The sequence below is a fragment of the Ixodes scapularis genome, unplaced genomic scaffold, assembly GCF_016920785.2.
Source record: "Ixodes scapularis isolate PalLabHiFi unplaced genomic scaffold, ASM1692078v2 PGA_scaffold5__190_contigs__length_132052651, whole genome shotgun sequence".
Classification (NCBI taxonomy): domain Eukaryota; kingdom Metazoa; phylum Arthropoda; class Arachnida; order Ixodida; family Ixodidae; genus Ixodes; species Ixodes scapularis.
Window position 1 is genome coordinate 54,765,449 of NW_024609880.1, and position 21,525 is coordinate 54,786,973.

General features: G+C 45.0%; 1 protein-coding gene across 1 annotated transcript in view; it reads right to left on the reverse strand.

Annotated features, from left to right (window-relative positions):
- Positions 1 to 17,571, reverse strand: part of LOC120842124 (1,2-dihydroxy-3-keto-5-methylthiopentene dioxygenase-like) — a 29,883-nt gene extending 12,312 nt beyond the window's left edge. Inside the window, exons 1-2 of the mRNA XM_040213148.3 lie at positions 17,224 to 17,571; positions 11,973 to 12,086 (exon numbers count right to left, since the gene is read on the reverse strand). Of these exons, the coding sequence (XP_040069082.1) occupies positions 11,973 to 12,086; positions 17,224 to 17,307 (198 nt within the window). The 5' untranslated portion in view covers positions 17,308 to 17,571. The remainder of the gene's footprint in view (positions 1 to 11,972; positions 12,087 to 17,223) is intronic.
- Positions 17,572 to 21,525: the final 3,954 nt, after the last annotated feature.

Consider the following 21,525-nt stretch of genomic DNA (forward strand, 5'->3'; position numbering starts at 1 on the left):
TTGTAAACAAAGATGTTTGATTTATAAAATTTTTGAGCCCCCAGAGCAAATGCATGATTTGCTGCGATACGCTGCTGTGAACCGGTGATGCATGCATGCAGTGCGATTGCTACAATGTCAAGGCAGATGTGGCTGACATGATATGGTATTCATATCCTGTGTTATCAGGAGTCTGCATCTGTTTAATTACAGCAACCAGCATCCTGCCATTTTGCAGCTTATCTCCTTGCAACTTTTTTGCCCCTTGCTCTCGCACAAAGTAATTATTCGTTCAATATTTAAATGTATTATTATTAAATAGTAACTTTTAAGCTTCGAAGTAAGTGAAGCTGCGTGGTTTTTCTTTTTGTTTTATACTGGTTTTTCAAAGCACAAGTCGGCCGGTTTGGCAGCCACCTGCAGCTATGCTTGTACTGCTTGACTGCTTATCATGTCCAGTGCCAACTGCTATTTAAGCTGCTCTAACTTGATTGAATTGATAGTCAAACAATCTTGTGTCTTGTTTTTCAGAAAATACAGTTTGCACCTCAAGACATCGAGCAATGTTTGATGATTTAACCATTTGAACAAGTTGAATTACGGACTCAACTTTGCTTTTGTTTTTCTATAGTAAGTCACAAGTCTGAGCTTTTACAGATTGAGCATGTCCCTGGGAGGGAGGCAACGCTGATGTAGCTGATGTCACTTTTTCGACAACTGTTGTAGCAATATCAGCCGCTTCTAACATGGTGCCACTAAAACCCCAGTTTGAGTATGTATTAAGCTTTTTTCTATTCCATATTTTAGCAGGTTATGAGTTAACTTCAAAATGGAACTACATGGTTCATTTTTGCTTTGTAGAGGGTTTTTCAGGGCACAAGTTGGCTGATCTCTGGCAGCCTCCTGCAGCCATGCTTGCACTGCAGTGTTACTTTGCATGTCTAGTGCCAGCTGTGATTTAAGCTACTCTTACTTGCCTAAACTAGCATTCTGACAGTCTTGTGTGTCTTGTTTTTCAGAAAAAATAGGTAGCAGCTTGAAACGTCGATAAATGTTTGATGATTTAACCATTTCAACAAGTCGAGTTACAGAGTCAACCTCGCTTGTGTTTTTTATGGTAAGTCACAAGTCTGATTTCTTACATATTGAGCATGTCCCTGAGAGGGAGGCAACGCTGATGTAGCTGATGTCACTTTTTCAACAACTGTTGTAGCAATATCAGCCACATCTAACATGGTGCCACTAAAGCCCCAATTGGAGCATGTATCAAGCCTTTTTCTAATGCATATTTTAGCAGGTTATGAGTTAACTTCGCAATGGAAAAGCATGGTTCATTCTTGTTTTGTAGAGGTTTTTCAGGGCACAAGTTAGCTGATCTCTGGCAGCCTCCCCATACTTGCACTGCAGGGTTACTTTGCATGTCCAGTACCAACTGCGATTTAAGCTACTCTCGCGTGCTTAAACTGGTATTCTGACAGTCTTGTGTATGTCTTGTTTTTCAGAAGATACGGTTAGCATCTCGAAATGTCGAACAACGTTTGATGATTTAACCATTTGAACAACTCGAGTTACGGAGTCAACTTCGCTGGTGTATTTTCATGGTAAGTAAAAGGTCTGAGTTATTACAGATCGAACAGGACTCTGAGAGGGAGACAACGCTGATCTAGCTCGTGTCACTTTTCCGACAAGTTATGTAGTAGTGTCCATCACATGTAACATTGTTTTGGCCCCAACTGGTGTTACTATGCACTATAGCTACATTCAAACCTAATATGCTAAATTCATTTGAATCTAGTTACTATAGCTAAATTCAAGCCTACTAGGTCACCTGCTGCTGGCTTTTTGTAGCCGATGATTTGCCACGTTTGATTCGCAGGTAGTATTAAGTAGTGACACGTTGCAAGTAACATATTAATGTAACAATTGTTTTCTTGTTTGTGGGAAGTGACTTCTGTAACTTCTCGCTAAGTTTGTTGGAAGTAACTTCTGTATCACATTATTCTTTTCTGGATAAAAAAAAGTAGCAATGTTCTTTTGTAGTTAATTTTCTAATCTTTCTAATTACAGTTACATTGAGGAGCAAAATCTGATGCATACCTTATATCTAGATTGTCATGGATAGACAACGACCAAAAAGATTATGCATTTTGGATTATGAATACAGAGAAAACACTGACAACAGATAAACGAGGAGAATTTTTTTTTCAACTCCCTCCAAAAGTTGTGCGTACTGTGAGGCGCAGTGGTGGAGAAAGATAACCTCAGCGGCAATGGCTTTGTGTATCGTTAAGGTCTTAACCAAGAACAAATCCTTGTGTGTGCAAGCCATTCCACCGAGTGTGCAAGTTGAAAGCTTGTTCAGCGATGGAAATAGATGCGCTTGCCTTCAGTAAAGTAAAGATTTTGGATGAAAATTTACAAAAGCAACCGCTGCTTTAACATAAGATGTAATAACACGGATACAGGCACTTTGTGCAATAAACCTGAGCATAGACGGTTCCTACTTCTCCTTGTTTATTTCTTTAATAAAAAAGTCAGGTAAAATAATAGAATTACCTCTTAAGAATAACTGTTATAGGTTACCTTTTTCTTAACTAGCTTAATTAGGTAGTTTTTGTATACAAAGTATCTTGACCAAGGCGACAAATATTGCAAGGGCCCTCTAAATGCATATTTTTCGCTTAGTTTATGTGGATGCATACAAGGTCTTGCTGCAAGAAGAAAGGTCTTGCTGCAAGAAGATTTTAAATCTGCTTTCTTGTATATTCTAACACATTATAATGTAACCTTTAACTAAAGGGAACTGCATGGTTCTTTAGTCTTGTTTGTAGGAATTTCTTAGAGCACAGGTCTGCTGATTTCTGGCAGTCTCCTGTGGCCATTGCACTGCGAGATTACCTTGCATACTTATAGCCAGCTACAATTTAAGCAACTCTCATTTGTATAGATTGTCATTCGTGTTTGTCTTTTTTTTTTCAGGAACTACATTTGAAACTGTACAACGTGGAGCAGTTTTTGACGATTGAGAACTTTGAAAAAGTCAGTTTGTGGAGTTGGCTGCACATGTTTTTTGCTGGCAAGTAAATACTTCAGTTTTTAAAATCTAGCTTGTCTGAGATAAAAGCAAACCTGATGTGACTGACAGCACCCTTCTGAAAACTGTTTGGACAATATTGGTCACATCTAACCAGGGTTTTTCCCACGGTGGGTGGCAGTGGCTTCGCTGCCAACTAGTCCTAGCCACCCAATTCCTTGAAAAATGTCTTGTGGCCTGCATGTTTTGGCTTGGAAATTCACAGTGCTCGCCAGATTTCTGTGCCACGACATGCAGGTACAGGTCCCCACAATCCAAATTAATGCGACTTGGTTGAGGTGCTAGGAGAAGAAAGCTGCAGCTGCTGCCTCTGTCCCCCTCCCCTCCACAGTCGCAGTCGGATGTCTATTTGTCTACAATTTATGAAGAAAAATCTGCGTCTAACATTTATTTTTATCCTTAAATGTACAGCTTCACTAGATCAAAGGCCACATTTATTAAGAAGGCCTTCCACAAGATTGGCTTTTTCCTCTTTATCTGTGCAGACCCGATTATAGTCTCTGTAAATTAATTTTAAGCGGTTGGCTTCACATATTTATTTCTAGTAGATATAAAATAACTGATGTAATGAAAGTTTCATGGTACTTTTTTTTTGATGGGTTGCTTGTTTCAACTTGTCCTGTTTTCAATTTAAATGCGACAGCATTTGTGGGTGAACCTTTTATCACTTTTTATTGGTCAGTTGGTGTGTTGGATGGTTCGTGTGACCGATTTGACTCTAACACAGGCAACGGCACAGGCACTTGAGGACAGCTTGGTTTGTATGAGCACTCATGCAGAGAGAACGCTTTTTAAAATCGTGCATCTGACCCTATGCCTTTGCCAGCTCCAAAACCAACTTCTGAATTGAAGTACCTATATGGCATGCAGGTACACCAAAATGCATCGTTTGCACACATCAGAACAATCTCTTAGAGAAAATTATAAGGAAGAATCTCCCTTTCAACGGGCAACAAAAAAAAAAAAATGCGCAGTCAGAATGCGCTGACGAAGTGGCCAAGTTAGCTCCTTGAGTGGTAGGCACTTGGGTAAAAAAAAATGGCTAGATCACATTTGGGGGGTAATCAGGTGCACAAAGTGTGGAGCTTGCAAACAAACATGCATGCCATATAAAAATACTCTGTTAATTTTTAACTCGCTCGACTCAAAAGCGTGTGCACAGGTGTGCTCAAACGTGGATAGGATGGAGCTCCCAAATTGTGAGATTAGCAGGGGTGGAACGGCTGCGCCATTTTGCGCCAGACGCATGTGTCTGCGCCATCCTGCGCCGCAGTTATTACCTCGTGCCATTATGCACCAAGTGGCAAAACGTGCGCCAAAAGCTTTTTTATTTTGTCTTGGTTTCGGTTTTATTGACTTGATTGGCCACAATGAGCGCGTTTAGCCTGACCGGCCTTGTAATCCTTTGTTCTGTTTATTCTCCCTGTGTATCCCGAGTAGGAAGCGCGCGAAAAAACTCGGGATCCTAAGCTCTACACCACCTCCTGCGACTGGATTGTTATTCTTTAACCATAAGCGGTTAAGCAAGTCGGCTGAGCTGAGGTCGAGCCGTTAAGCTTCAGATTGCCTGAGGCTCTGCGGCCCGGGATCCAGACGTCAGCCAGTTGAAAACAAATGAGCAAAATATTCCTTTTAGTACTTCATCGTTAGAAGTTGGAACTGCATTCCCGCAAGATAAATTGTGATTTGATAGAACTGAAACACTGTCCGATCCGAAACCTTGCCGGCCAGCAGCTCTTACGCGAGTGGTAAATCTGCTCGGCATACATTAACCTTGCTCCTGCTTATCGCTTCAAATACGATAGCTTCGTTAATCGTAGTCTGCTGCTTCGATATCGAGTTGCACAATAGGTTAAAGTCGAAATTTGTTTCCCTATTCCTCCATGCAACTCCACGTCCGTTGCTTACGCACGTCACGTGGTTCGCACATATAATTACTATGTCGAGCACGTGTGGGTTGTGCGATAAGCAGTGCTGGTTTGCATTTTGAGCAACTGAAATCCACTCAGAAAATGTCAAGGATACTATCTTCAGAAACATGGGGTACTTGCTTTTTGATTCTCATTCACCGCTCATTCACACTGGAAGCGGATCCGCATTCGCAAAGCGGTTGCGAACGCGGTTGTATAAAGATCCAGTAAAATTGCACATGCACTCGATGACATCAAGTGCGCATGCAATTGTACTGGATCTTTATACAAGCGTGTTCGCAGCCGCTTTGCGAACGCGGATCCGCTTCCAGTGTGAATGAGCGGTAAGGCTCACAAAGTTTCAAGTTTTCGCATCTGTTATGCTGTTATCCCATCTACCTAGGTCCCTAACCACTCATGTTCATCTGTGCTGCTAAGCACGATTGATATTGCTCCCGTGCTTGTCTAAGACACAAGCTGAAGGGCAATAAAAACTGATCTGAGCTGCTCCTAGCCTGCTCCAGAGCATAGTTTTAGCTGCTCCCAACCTGCTCCAAAACAGCTGTTTCAGCTGCTCCCGTGGCTACTCCCAAGTACATTTCATGAGTTCCACCCCTGGATTGGGGACTGGGGAGGAAGCTACTGCTTAGTCCCCAGTTTTTGATAGCAGTTTTAATACAAATGCACTCTCTCACCCCCTCAGTTCTGTGAAAACGTTCTAAAGAGAAAATAAAGTTTTTAATGCTCGTGCTCTCTAAGCACTCGAGGCTGACCACCTGATTCGACGACGCGAAAGAGTGCAAGTAGCCCTTCGTTCTAATAGGAGATTTTAAGTGGCTGCCCAAACTTAGAAAAGTCTAGGATATGAGCTTAGCCAGTTTTACATAGACTCTTCTGCAACATCTCATGAACCTTAGAAATAAAGCATTACTCAAACTGGATCGAGTTTTCCGGTTGGTTCATCAGTTCTCAAAAAATGTTTCACATTATAAAGCAAATCACTATTGTAATTCCGGCATTGCATTTTTTCACAGTTTCGAACGAATCTAAGCTTGAATGAAGTGTATCGGTTTTGACTAAGGAACAGGAGAACAAGACCCTCAAGTCAAACATAGGTTTTAGATATCGGATCACAGGATGAACAATTAGGGGCTATGTCCATTTGACTTTTGTATAAGATGCATGACTAATAATTAAATGGGCTGAGGGGGGCTGTGTCTTATGCACAAAGCTCAATTTGCACATGTTGACTTGATACAGATATTTAATTATTTTTTCTTTGTTTTCTCTTCTTTAGCACATCACGTTACATGCAGCATCTGAAAACAAAGGCAAAACACCACGGGGCTCCACTTTGGCATCTCAAGGACCGAAATAAAGTGTTCGAAGGTACTTTTCTTATTTTCTGATCAATTATTCAGGTGACATTGCATGATTGTTGCAAGCAGCATAGGAAAGAATACTTAATATTCTTTTAAAGAGATCCTTTTCCAATTCAAAATTCTGTAACCTTTTTTTTTATAGAAAACCTGTTGGTCTCAGCGTCATAATGAACATTACTCTATGTATAGAGCAGTATCACTAAGGGACTGGCTGTAAAACGAACTGGAGAAATTTGCTCCTACAAGCATTGAGCTCATATTCTTACCAAACGTCTATTTTAGCAGTGAACACTATTGTGACATGTCAAGGCACAGCTCCGTCTCTGTGGAATGTGAAAACAGCATTCTCTATATTTTCAAGCATGAGTGCCGACGCAGATGACAGAGTGACGTTTGGTGTTGTTGAGAAGGTGCTTTATATCGCTGTTTGAAATTGCAATGATCGCAGTGGCCGATCAGACTGCAGATAATGTTTTGTAATCCCACTGCCTTCTATAATTCTGCATGTTGATCTGAATGCCAGAACTTGCAGAAGAAAACACAACTGACATTGAGGAAACTTGCTGCAGATGCATTGCTCAGCTGTATTGCCTGCTTTCCACAACAGGTGGTGGCACTTCTCCGACAAGAGCACTCAACACGACTCAGTTGTATACATCGGTGCCCATTGTCAAAAATTTTAATAATATAGTTCTATTTTTCACAGAATGGAGTTGCACCTTAAAAGTTTTTATGGGAATCTGTGTCACAAAAAGAAAACCGTTGATAATAAGTTCAGTTTGCTAAATGAAGGCATTGATTCATCCAGCTCGTTTTACAGCCCACCTTTCAATTGACACCGCCCTATGTGGAGAGCAAGTCGTCTGTTTCTTGCGTAGACATTACGGTGACGTCAGAAAGGTGACGAGCTCTCATTGGCTTTGAGCGGAAGATATAGTGGGTAGACCACAATGCTAGACAGCATGAGGTCTACCCACTATTTTTTTTTTGTTCGATCGGTCAATAAGAGCTCGGCCTTCTGACATCACTGCAACCCCTGTGTAAAAAAAGCAGACAAACTTACGCTCCGCATAGGATTACGGATACTCAAGAGTGCTTTCCGTAATATAATTTACGGAAAGCCTACTCTGAGTGCCCTTTTACGGACAACTTTTAAACACTTTTACGGATATTAGAGCGATTTCCGTAATAGGTTTTACGGAATGCATATTCCAGTCCGTTGTTTTACGGACAGCTCTTGAATAGCGTTACGGATAGTAAAGCACTTTCCGTAATCTGTTTTGCGGAACGTCCTTTAATTTGCGGATAGTGTATGCGTTTAAAAGGATTTTTCCGTTATTAGGATTACGGATGACCTTTCCGGCAGCATAGGTGCCAGAGAATTTCTCCGTAAAAGAGGGCAAATTTTTTTACAGTGCAGGTAAAGTCCCTTGATACTTCTTTTTACGAATAACAACAACTAATATGAATGACCAAACCCATTCTGCTGGAATAAAATGGCGTTATTCAGTTCAGCCTTTTGCCGTGCGCCGGCATTCGCTTCCTAAATCCTGCACAATCAAGCAGTCTGCACTTCCAAGAATGTCGCTACTTGAGGAAGAACGAGAAGCTCCCTCTAGGAACTTTTAGTTCCTTGACAAAATTTCCGTTTCGCGTTTTTCTTACAACAAGTACCGCCACCCATTGTTCTGTGAATGCGCAAGACACGTGCCTCGAGCGGGTGCTCCGCCTTCATTCGCTTTGTATGGCCTCTTATTTCAGTACTGTGCCGCCATTTGCTTTCAAGGGGCGCCCGAGATATGCGCCTCGTGCATTGGAGCGTTCGACGATATATTTTCAGACAAATACATCCCCCCCCCCCCCCCCCCCCCCCAAGAGGCTTTACTCTCAATACAAAGGTGAAAACTCTTAGACTGCGCGCGTCCAGCCGTTCTACACCATGCAAAAGCTGTCTGCTCCAAGGCCATTGGATTTCCGCCTAGTAAGGTGTATTCTCTTGTAAAGTAGTTGGTTATACACTCTGTGCGACGCGACCGGCGCGCCGCTGCGCGGCCGTTACCGAAGGTAGGCAGTGAGAACCCCAGAGAAAACGAAACCGAAACCACGCCACGTACGTTGGTACGCATTGAAGTCGGAGCGGTGCGGTTGTGCCAAGTTCACAGCATGAAGTGCTGCCTGTGCTGCGTCATTAAGTGCTTCAATAGTTATGCGTCGTATCTCGTGGAGACAAAGTTTCACAGTTTTTCACCTCGCCGATGTTTTGTGGGACAGCGACAACGATGGACCCGTGCCGTACGACGCGAGAAATTTGGTCTCCCGATCATGTCTGCCACTGTGTCGGCACGGCTGATCTACACTGCCGCTTTGCGCTCTGCGTTTGTTTTCGTACCAGTAACGCCTACATGTGTCAGCGCCGATGGGACGAACTGAAATGCCATCCCACACTCGCGGGTATGCAGTGCAAATTTCGTTGGCGGAATGCCCTCCAAAGAAGTTTCGTCCCCATCGTACGTGTCGATGATATTTCCGGACAAGTATGGCACGCAATTTGTACTTCACGAAGAAAGATTCGAACGGAAAAAAGGTGACAAATATAAATCTAAAGAAAACAACAATGAAACTCGGAATCACTGGAGAATCGACGTTTGAGTATGGAAGTTTATGTGGTGTGCTTTCTTTCTTGATCAGCCTCCTTTTGGATGTGAAAACGCTGACACCCCGAGTTCTGTAGACAACAATTTTTTTTCTCGGCTTTAGAGCCACCTATCTCAAAGTGGTTCGAACTGGAAGTACCGTCCACTGGTCGCTTCCTACCTGTAAAGTGTGCACCTCCCACGATGAGTGGTACTATCTGACAGCCTTTGACGCTCAAAGCCAGGTCCCATTTAGTTACGCCGCCCAAACTGAATTTCCACATGGTTTCGCTATGCCAACTCTTTTTGTCATAATAAGTGTTGTGCCAAGTGACGGTCATGTCAAAGTACCTGTGCGCCGAAAATGAGCTCCTCGCACAACCGGTTATTACACAACAGCTGGCCGCAAAAGCCCTTATCGGCCAAACCGTGTTTTGGCCGACAACTTTGTTTTCTGGGCTGTGCAACCACCTTTCGTAAAGTTGTTTCAATTGGAAATACAGTCTACTAGTCCCTTCCTACCTCTAGAGTCTCCACCTCCCCCGACCAGTGGTATTCTCTTGACAGCCGCCTTTTCATGGTCAAAACCGGTTCCCATTGAGTTACGCCGCCCGAACCAAATTTTCACCTGGTTTCCCTATGCCACCCTTTTTTTTTTTTTGGATAATAAGTGCTGTGTCATGTTACTGTCAAGTTCAAGCACCTGTGTGCCCAAATCTTCACTTTGCACAGCCCGCTATAACACAACATTTTGGGTCCAATATTGGATATCCCGTAGAGCTTTATTTCTCTATTCGTTAGAAACCTAACTTTCACACCTGCTGTCTTAAAGAAACTTGGCACTCTCCGTGCACAAACTTAGTGAGCATCTCACTCGCCTCACACACATCATCGTTCCAGCAGTCCTACGTTTACAGCGACGAGCGAAATAAATTTCCCACTCACAGCAATTAAGGTGGCGGCCGTCTTGTTTTTCAGAAAATTGCTCCAACTCCTTTTTCGGCCGCAACTAGAGAAATTACCCCTAATGACGACTCAAACTCAATATACAAGAAGTAGAGAACAGCTAAATGCCCTTCTGCCCCAGCACTCATTCAACGTCACCATCAACTTATCGGCTCAAAAAGCAAAAGTTTCGTCCGTGCGCGCTTCCGCCGCCACAGTTTGGCATGCAAAAAGGCGCCGTAGGCTGCTGAACGCGCCTCACAGTCGAACGCCAGCTCCTCCGCTAGCGGTGCTGCGCGCGTTTTTCAACGCGCCCCCTATAGTTCCCGCACGGAGTGTATAGCAGGAACTACCCAGGTAGCACAAGACGTCGAGGTGACTTCGAAATAAGATCCTATAGACGTTCGGCGACGTCGAAGTCCTTAAGCTTTTTATCGACGTCATTGGTACGTTCAGATGAGAGGTTCCGACAACGTCAAACACGCGACGTAGTGACAACGTCATAAGCTTCACCTCGACGTCTTCAACAGTAATCAACGTCAGTTCTACGTTTTCTCCGGGACGTTATTTGAACGTCGAGCACGAGACGTCCTAACAATGTCCTGAGCAACACCTTGACGTCGTCCACATTATTCGACATCAGTTCTACGTTTTTTCCGGGAAGTTCCTCAAACGTTGAGTGCGAGACGTTCCAATAATGTCTGAGCAACACCTTGACGTCATTGGCATTAATATACATCAGTTCTACGTTTTCTCCGGGAAGTTATTTGAACGTGGAGAACAAGACGTGCCAGCAATGTTCTGAACAACACCTTGACGTCATCAACATTATTCGACGTCAGTTCTACGTTTTTTTTTTTTCGGGAGGTTCTTTAAACGTTCAGCGCGAGGCGTCCCAACAATGTCTGGGCGAACACTTTGATCACCCTCAACAAGCGCCTTATAGAGCCCAAGGTGCTCTCATATCAATTTTAAAATTTCTCGTCAATATCAGCATTTTTTATATACTGCGCATGCAATCCACCTTTCAAGCTGGCTAAGCTGCAAAAATCTCTTACAGTATTATTATTTTCGTGAATGTTGTTTTAGCAGGAATTGCTTAAAAAGCCGAAAATTCACAACCAAACCAGGATTTAGCTTGGAGTCAGCGGGGCTCTTTATAGCATTTTTATCGTTTGTAACTTATTATCAGCCTCTTTGAAGCTCTATAGTGTAATGTAAGAGATTTCTGCAGCGCTGTCATTGACGAGAAATTATAGAAGTGATATGACAGGTCCTTGGGCACTATATAGGACACTTCTTCAGGGTGACTCTAAATTACACCCAAAACTGTGTAACCATGGAAGTGGTCGAAATTACCGATCACTAGGGGGCTGAAGGAACACCGTTCCCATGATTCCTGGATTGCGGGCCGGGGTGCTTGGGGGATTGAACAAATGGTCTATTCCGTCCGAATATATACATGCTTTCGCGAACATACCTTCGAGCAACGAAGCCAGATCCGGTTGACTCCATTGTTCCACGGTGACCCAGGTGGAGACCGTTATCAATTGACATCCCGTTCAGTCGAGTTTTATGGTCGTTAAATGAAACGTTATTTCAACGTTTACATGACGTTATCACAGACGTGCGGTCGACATTTTATGTCGTTAAATGGGACGTTATGTTTTCGTTAACATGACGTTCTCAATTGACATCCCGTTCAGTTTAGACGTATACTCGACGTTTTATGGTCGTTTAATGGGACATTGCGTCAACGTTGATATAACGTTATCACTTGACTTCCTGTACAATTCAAACGTGCACTCGACGTTCTAAGGTCGTTAAGTGGGGCGTTATGTCGACGTAAAATCCACCGATTTTTGCTGACATTAGCCTTTCCATTTTACGTCGAAGGGACCTGACGTTCGGACTTTCGACGTTCTTTCGACATGTGGCTCCTGACGTCATCACGTTCTTTCGACGTCTTTTCAACGTGTCTGTGCTGCCTGGGTACGTGGCACCACTGTTTGCCTATCTGTGTACTTGCCATGCTCTGGTGGTCGTCGTTGTCTGGGTGGATGAAAAGAGTGTCCTCCCCATGACAGTTCTTGGCCTTCTTGATGGCGTCGAGCCGCGCCAGGCCGTCTTCGTTGCAGGTTGCCTTGTGCGTTGGTTGTGGGGGGTAAGGCAAAGACAAACATCAAGATCCCTTTTTTATCTTGTCCACTACAAATGAGTAACGCACAGCAAGTAATATACACCTAGTTCTGAAAGTTCACTCACAACACGAAACTTTATACTGCTCCGGAGGATATAATGCTGCGAGGTGGAGCAGCTAGCGTTCCTTGTACTGATTCTTCAGGGGAACGAATTGGATGCTACGTGCCCTGATCTCCACTAGGGGCTGGGCTGGATGGCGCTAGAGCAATCAGGTATTTACCAGGTATGAAGCCACCGGAAGTACGCGGCTTGTCCCAGAAGGGAGCGTTTTACAGGCGCTTTCTTGCATTTTAAATGTGTTTTATTAATCTCCCTGGACATTAAATCTAGAGAATGAGGCATTTAGACGTGGGATATGCCCACTTGATCAACTAAATAACTGAAGACTGTCACACACAAAAAAAAAACAACACGAAAAACGGTATTTTAGAAGATTTATCAGGTCTACATAATGCTGTTATTGCGCAACAAGCAAGCTCTCGTGAAATAAAAAGAAGAAAACTCCAGCGCCTTGAACATTATTTTGATCAAGGCTTGAAAGAGTTGCAAATTTCCAACTCTTTCCAGCATTAATTAAAATGTCCAAGGCGAAGGAGTTTTTTTTTCTTTTTATTTCACGAGAGCTTGTTTTTTGCGTAATAATGTAGACCCGATACGTCTTCTGGAATGCCGTTTTTTTTATCTGTGACAGTTCTGAGATATCTGCTTGATCAAGTGGGCATGTCCTAGAGCACTGCACGGGCCGGAATTCCTAGGCCCGGCCCGACCCGGCCCGGTAAAGGGACGACCCGGGCCCGGCCCGAGCCCGATAGAACGTTTAATTTCTAGGCCCGGCCCGGTGCGGAAGAGGCACCGCCCGGGCCCGGCCCGGGTCCGGCAGAATCTTTAGACAGAAGCTTGAGCCCGGCCCCAACCCAACAAATTTTTTTAAATATAAGCCTGAGCCCGGCCCGAGCCGGGCTCCAGGCCTGACTGAGCCCTAAAAAGTTTCCAGCCCAAGAAATACGTGAGCCCGAAAAATTTGCTGTCGTTAACCTAAAAACTGTCTAAGCATTAAGCGAGCATATTTTATTTAAATTTCTTTAAAACTTGGACCGAGTTTTCTTGACACGATAAATATCCCGACTTAGACGATGCATTTTTGAGAATATGAGTGAAATATGCACTTCATAAGTGGTTTTAAGAAAAAGAAGCGGGCAATATTTTGTTTGTGTATTTCTTGAAGAGATATATTGGACTTTTCATTGTTCAATTCGTTCACAGATAAACTTCCTCATTGCATGTTTTCGTGAAGAAACAATCAGAATCACTCTAGTGCATCTTCAAAAGGCTGTATAAGCATAAAATTATCTATGGTAGTTAGCTTATCTTTGGTGGCATAGTAAGGCTCCCTGCACAAAATGCAAAGCCAAGCTCGCGTTTTTTTTTTCTTAAAGCAGAAGAAAAAGACATTCATGGCTGTATCCTGCGACTAGAGTGCCCTTGTTTACTTGACCGCACTTTACCATTATGCTGGAGGAATCCATACGTTTTTTTTTTATCCACCTGAAAGCTTTCCAAATAAAAGACGTCTTTTTTTTTTTTTTTTTTTTTTTTTTTTTGAGCGGCGTTGTTTGTCTTTATCGAACCTAAAGTATCAATAAGCACACTTTTTGTTACCAACAATTTAGAATTTGCGGCACACGACTGCTCAGCCATGGTCCGGGTCGGCACGTCCCGAAAAATATTTTGTTCATGACCGAGCCCGGCCCGCGGGCCGGGCCGGGCTTAGGTTTTTGGGCTAGCCCGGGCCCGTGCAGTGCTCTAGCATGTCCCAGGTTTGATAACTTATTCTCTAGATTTAATACCCACGGAAATTAATGACACCTACTTAAAATACAAGAAAGCTGAGACTAAAAGCGCGAGGACGCTGGCTTACGCGCAGCGCTTCGGTTGCACGACCCTGCGCGTTCGCACTTGTGTTAGCGAGGGCAGAAAGCTCGCGGGACGGACATCGAAATTCCGGTTGCTTCACTCGTGCCCGGCTTGGAGAGAGGGTTATATTCGCCATCTAGCCTTCCATAGCTGACGTCACAACAGCGACCATTGAGGTGGCCTTGCTGCTTAGCGCGTACCTTCTGCAGACTTCATCTTGAGCCACTAAATTTGTTTTTCTCTGCAAGAACAAGTAGGAATGACTTGCCAAAAGCCAACGTTCTAATTTTCTCGCGCTCTCCAGTTGGATGACGTCATATGTTGTATGACTTGCAAGCCGAGCAGACCGTTTAATAAACATGATAGCTGCGTTCGATTTACTTACACCTTCTGCACCGGTGCAGAAAAGTGTGGGGCAATGTACTTCCGGTAAGTGTATTGAGATACGACCGGAAGTATACCGCCCTGCACTTTCTTGCACCATGCCGGAGGTGTAAATAAATCGAACGCGGCTAGTGTTTTGCTCGCTCCTTTTTTGGCTTGCTGGCGTGAGCTTTTCCCTGTACGATTCGTCTCCCACCCTCAAACTTCTTGTGAACTGTCAGCAACCAGCTTCCCCCCCCCCCCCCCCCCCCCCAAAAAAAAAAGAAAAGGCTATGGGGTCCAATCACACATCACAACATTCCACGTCACGTTTTCAGAATTGCGAATAAAGTCTCTCAGCACGTTCGAAAAAAAAAAAAAAAAAAAAAAGGATATGCATTTTGTGTGATTTGTTTAGGTCACCGTGGTTTAGGTCGATTAGGATTTCGCCAGAGCTCCGGAGCACGAGAGCGGGCACGTGCCCGCTCTCGTGACTTTCGCGAGAATGCATGAAACCGTAACAACAACCATAGTGTTAGTTTTCTATTTACGAACTACTCTTTGTGCAAATACGAACTGCTAGAGCGTCATCTTTCACGACGCAGTTTGCGCTCTGTGCGCATTTATTTTCGCGATTACTTCCCTCGTAAATGCTCTACCTATACACCAACATCTATTAATCGCGCATTAAAAAAAAAGAAAAAAAGAAAAACTACTGGACGCGTTTTTCTTTAAAATTCTTAACAAATGGCCATTGTCGAAACACTGTCGCATTTTGACCCACAAAAAGTAATTTTCTTAGCCATGCTTCAACCACACAGACGTGAAGGCAAGGACATGACCTTGGCTACCGCGCGCGTTTATTAAAGGAAGAAAAACACGTTTATATTCGTACCAACCACAGGTGTTTTCCGGATCTTTCGCCGGTCCGCCTGAATTTTCCTACTAAAAAACTACGCATCGCACAGAAAGCAATGGGGTCCATATCACATGAGCGAATAACGTTTTAGCGAACACCGGTCATTTGACCGAATCGACTATTTATGGAATGGGAGGAGCGTGCTAACCCAAACAGTTCCCCCGTCCACACCGCTTCGCGGCGACAGCCTGCCGCGGCTCATTACAAGAATGTCAACCCACCTGACCCGCTCGTATACACGTCGCTTCGCAGGGGCCAAATTCCCTAAAGCGTCTTTCGATGAAAATTCGGGGGCGCAACTTCGTTTGCTGAAACGCAGCTCAACCGACTGAGTGTCACCCCAGAAAGCTTATTGATACCGTGTTAGCGCCGATGAGGTTTTTTTTTGGGGGGGTGTAGTTCCTGGCAACTTAAGAAACGTTTTCAGTGACAAAAGGCGCGTAGTGTTTTGGGGTAATTAAGGGCTTAATTAGTTTCACATAGTTGACATCTTTTGACGGGTCAAAATAAACGCGGCGTTCCAATTAGGGAGTCGCTGGGCGTCACCAGAAACCACAAATTTAGAAATGCTTGGCGCGCTTGGGAACTGCAAGGCGAAAGGAGGGCGGATCTACAAAAAACTCCCTAAAAGGGAGTTTTCCTAGACGGTTTTCGCCGTCCTGCAAGGCTCTCCACAACTCGCTACGATACCGGGAACTCTACAGTATAGGTAATCGGCGCGCAGGCGCAGTAGTAGTTTCTTCGTTGCAGGGGGCTTAGAGGAGGTGGAAACACGGTTTACAAAAACCTCCTATATCTCCGCTCTCGCGTAGCGTCAAAGCAACTGCGTCACCTGCAGGGTGCTGACAACTCCGCCGGCACTGCCGCGGTATGTTTATATATTTTTTTACTTCTTATTCCTTTGGTGGTCAGCCGTAAATCATGGCGTCTGCTGTCGGCGCCAACGGTGCTGTTTATCGATCCTTAATGCTAGTTGCACACGTTTGCAAAACAGCTTTTATTGCATCGATAAAAGGCAAGGGTCACAGTGTGCTGGCTGCAGGATGAGGACGAAATGACACACCGACCGCAAACGCCTTAATTTATAAGTTACACACACAAAAAAAAAAAAGGTAAACATATTGCGGGGGTGCCCACTTCACGGGGGATTTCGTCAGCGTGACGCTACGTGAGGGCGGAATTACTGACGTCACTGTCGCTCTTTTGGAAATCGGGTTCGGTTTGACGAAGCCAGATGCTCGCATGTTGCGGTTGGAGCGTATACATACTGGAGGTCGGACATCAATTTCGTAAATACGATATGCCCTCTAAAGTCAATATTTAAAATGTTAATTACAATATATCCGATAATTAGCCGCCTAATTGCACAAACAACCTTGTTTCGGTCGCCAAGTCGGCTAATCTAATCCAAAAAGTGAGAGTCCTATGATGGAACTCTTATTTTGTTTAAAAATTTGGTGCAGCTAAAAAAAAAACAAAAAAAAACACCATACGACGAGAAAGTGCTTCGAAATTCACTGTGCGGAATCGGTCTAGGCGGTGACAGTTAACGTACAAAGGCGACGAACGCCGTGCCGAAGAAGCATATATCCGTCGGTGATTTTTTTAAACAGTAGATTTCGTAGCAAGGATACGCGCCCTTACGGGTAATGGGACTAATCCAGCAGCGTGGAAATCCCTAGTCACTAATCCTTTTCTGTTTATGATTGGTTCAGCGATGGTATAACGTATACGTGACGAAAACCTTGATGGTTCGCTTTCGGCGCTGTCTAATGAAGTCCGCTTATCGCTGCAGCAGCGCGAAAGTGTAAAGAGCGAATGCTGGCCCCGCGTTTCCTCCGAGCGTGGACGGTATAGCACGACTCGTTCTCTGTAAACTCACGTGGTAAGTGACGATTCCGAGGAGGTCGTGCACTTGACTCGGCGTGAGCATCTTGCTCGGTTCGTCCAGGTACCACGCCCGCATGGCGACGATTCAGCCGATCTTGCTGTCGGTCGGTATCGCGTCCTCCGACGAATGCCCGAGTACGGCCCTTCCGCGATGGGAGCGGCTTTGGAGCCCGTCCACGGCACACGGTCGGTTATCTACGCCGTTTCGTCGAGGACGGGAGAGGAGAGAGCCGGTCGTCCCTGACTGCCCCGGGCGGGCCGCGAGTTTGGCGCGAGACGTTAGCGCCAATTTGCGAGCAAAGGCTCCGTACGACGAGCCGGAGCGGGAATGAATTTCGGTCCACTTCCGCCGGGCGCTTTTTCGTGCTGCCGATGCATGGGAGATAGAGAGAGAGAGAATAAACTTTATTTTTTCACGCCTCGTCCGTGGGGTGTTTACGATTCCTCTTCTGGGAGGGTGGTTATGATGTGCTGGAGGAGAGTACCAATTGGTACACGGTGACGAGGTGTTTGGGTGGACTGAGCCATTCTTCGTAGGATGAGGGCCGTAGAGTATAGGTATATGCAAGATAAAGCCGTGCGTTTTGAAGATTGGGCATTGGGACATGCCCAGAGTGTATGGTGGTTATCTGGGTATCCACAGTGTTTGCAGGTTGGGTGTCCAGCACTTCTAGATATGTAATGGACGAAGTTGTCTGTAAGCAGCGATAATGTCTGCGCTCTTCTTTGGAGTACTTCTTTCTTCCTTCCAAGCGAGCGTTGAGGAGGGGTCAGAGTTTTGACATTTTCCTTCAGATGCTTAAGTGTGAATTTCCTTGTAGTTCTGCAGATGGCTCTCTCGGTGCGTGGGTTGTACTCAGGCGGCCATATAAGGAGTATTCACGGGGCGCCATATTTGTGGGTACTGTCTGAAGCGCTTGCTCAGAACGAGCCCACATTAATAGGCTGCTAAGACTGGCGATATTGAGGGTGCGGAATGCACGTTACAAAAGAACTGTGGAAGCTCGCCATCAGCACGCGCTCAGCAGTCGCGCACACAGCTATGGCCGCCAGTGAATACTTCCTATAGCAGGGGTCCCGGCAGAGGTTCTCGGGTGAGGAGGTGGGCCCCCTTGTTCCCCTCGAGGCCATCATGGCCTGGTGTCCATTGAATCGTGACTGTTATGTTTCTTCGCAGATGCAGGTAATCCTGGATATGTTGTCTAATGTGTGAAGGCAACGTGTAGTCTCGAAAAGCCCTGCATGCAGCTTGGCTATCCGTCCGGATGAGGATGTCTTCCGTAGGGTGGTAAATTAGTGTTATTACCTCGCCGATAGCAGTTATCTCTGCTTCCTCTGGCGTGGGGATTTCTACATGCTTGTTCTGCCAGTTGAGGTAGTGACTGGCGACTGATTTGGTGCTCATTTCTTCTTTGAGTGAAGCGTCTGTGCAGCATAGTGTGACGTGGGCCGGGATTGGAGAGGTGCCGAGTTTATTGATCCTTGCCGCCCTCCTCGTGGCTTATCTTTCGTTGTCCATGTTCCGAGGGATAGGTGGAACCGTTAGTCTCGGGATGTATTCCCACGGTGGAGGGATGTCGGGGATCTCTTCAGGGGGAGCTGTAAGGTAACCCTGCTGCCTGAGGATCTGTCTTCCCTGCCTCGAGGTTAGTAGGCGGTCATGTTGGGATTGCCGTTGTATGTCGCACCGCTCCTCCAGCGTGTTAAAGGTACCGGTTGCTTCGATACGGTAATTCGCTGAGATTCGTGGGATACCCAGTGCAAGCCTGTGGCCTTTGCGAAGAACCGTTTCAAGTTTGGATTTTTGAGTCTTGGTGAGTCGGATGTGTGTTAGTTGGTATAGAGTCCTCGAGTATACGAGGGCCTCAAGTATACGTCTCAGATGTTCTTCTCGTACGCCTTTGTTCTTGCGTGTGATTCTCTTTATCATGTGATGTATTTGTTGTATTTGTACGGTGAGTTTCGTTAGCCAAACGTTCCATTTTCCATTGTCCTGAAGCCAGAAGCCCAGGATGCGTATGACGTATTTGCGTTTTATCTGTGTGTTTGCAATGTTGAGATTTATGTGGTTGTTAGTTTCTTCGCCGCCTTCCTGCCGGTCGCGTTAGTTACAACTATGTATTCGGATTTTTCTTGGGAGCAGGTTAGCCCAAGCTCGTATAGTGTATTTATGTACAGCGTCAATACCTTTTTGAATTGTTTCCTGTTGTTCCCCTGGGGATCCATTGTTACACCATAGTGTAATATCGTCTACGTACACGGCGTGTTTAAGGTTGGGTATGTTTTGAAGTTTGTTCGGGAGGTCTTTTATGGCTATATTAAAAAGAGTGGGCGACAATATCGCTCCCTGTGGGACTCCTTTCTCAGCTCTATGTTGTGGAGAAGTATGGTAGTCGACTCTGGACCCCAACGAATCTGTCTCGTAAAAAATATTGGACGTATCTGATTAGTATATTTCCGAAGCCTAGGTCTTTTTGTCTTTTGAATTATTGGTTCGTGAGCGACGTTATCAAAGGCCCATTTGATGTCAAGTCCAACGATCGTCCGCATCTGGGTGGTGCTTTCAGGGTCATATATGTCCTCTTTATGCGGAGCATGACTTCCTGCGTGCTGACGTGAGATTTGAATCCTACCATCGTGTGAGGCAAACGTTCGTTCTTATCGATGTGCCAAAACAGTCTTTCAAGGACCAACTTTTCCATAACTTTGCCTATATATGATGTTAATGAGATAGGCCTGAGTTTGCAGATTTGGTCGGGCGATTTACCTGGTTTGGGGATTGGTACAATTGTGGCTATTTTCCATTCTTGGGGAATTTTGCCATTTTCCCAAGCGGCGTTGATGATTTTTAGCAAATGTTCAAGTTGCTCGTCCGGAAGGTTACGGAGATTTCGGTAGTTTGCACCGTCTTCTCCTGCAGCTGGCAGAGTTTCGTTTGATGTTGGCGAGGGTTCTGGAGAGTTCGTTCAATGTAAAAGGCGAGCCTATTCTTTCTGCTTCGTCCGTTTCCATAGGTGTTTGGTCTACTGTATATGTAGCGTCTTTAGATGCAATTCTAGGATATAACTGGGTGGTCAGTGCTGTCCCTATTTGTTCTTTAGTGTTTCCCGTTCGGAGCTGTATCTTGGTTAGAGAGTGCTTGGGTTTAGCCTGTCCGAGGAGCGTGCGGAGTATGTTCCATGCCTTTGCTGTGTGGAATTGTTTGTTTAGATTATCGCAAGTATCGAGCCATTTATTCGTCACGAGTGTCTGTGCGTATAGTCCTGTGCTTCTTCGGTTATGTCTTGTATGGCTTTCTTGAACTAACGGTTTTTATTGTTCTTGCGCCATTTTTAAACGATTTTATGCCTTTTATCCCATAGCGCCACGAGGTGTGTGTCAATCTGAGGGAAGTCTTCAGATCTGCATATTTTTTTGTGTGTTTTTGCCTCGGGTGTGTGAAGAGTTTGAATCCATGAACTAAGGTTTTCCGGATAGTCCGTTTGTTCTGCGAGTTCCTGTCTAAAGGAGTCCCAGTTTTTAATATTGGTAGTGGGTCCGCTTTTTGTGCGTCCCTTTCCAATCTGGACTGTGACTTCAAGAATAAAGTGGCCACTTCCAAGATTTTCTTTCGTGTTTGTCCAGGAGACATTAAGTTGGCCTTTGTAAAATGTCAGGTCGGGGGAGGTATCTTTCTCGATGCTGTTGCCTTCCCGTCTTGAGCTTGTCGTGTCGTTGAGGAGTGTCAGTGCTTGTTCGGAGGCTATGATGGTGTCCAGTTTCCTTCCGTTTGGATTGTTAGTTGTGTAACCCCATGATTGATGTTGACTGTTAAAGTCTCCGAGTAGCAATGTTGCAGCTCTAGTGTTGTCTTTCATTAGCTTTCTTAATAGCTTGGTCTCTGCCTTGTGCTGCCGTGGCGTCCAGTAGCAGTTAATAATAAGGATCTCTGAGGTGGAGTCTGGTGAGTCCGGATGCTTAATCTTAACCGCGACTGTTTCTTGTGTTGTAGTGTTGAGAGGGGTAGTGTCCAGTTGGATGGAAGCACGACTCTTGGATACTAGAGTGACTGCCATGGACTGGGCTTGGGTTTGGTCGCCCTTCTTGCTGGTTATGCTTGGTTGCGCGTATGAGTCGTAGCCAGGTAAAGAGACTGGCTCATTCGTTTCCTGCAGGGCTATGATGACGGGTTTGAACTCTAATGAATTGAGATGCTGTATGAATATTCCTTTCTTCCGGCGGATACCTCCGCAGTTCCACTGAAGTATATAAACGTGTGATGTGTGTTTTTGACGATGAGTATTAGTTTCCGTTG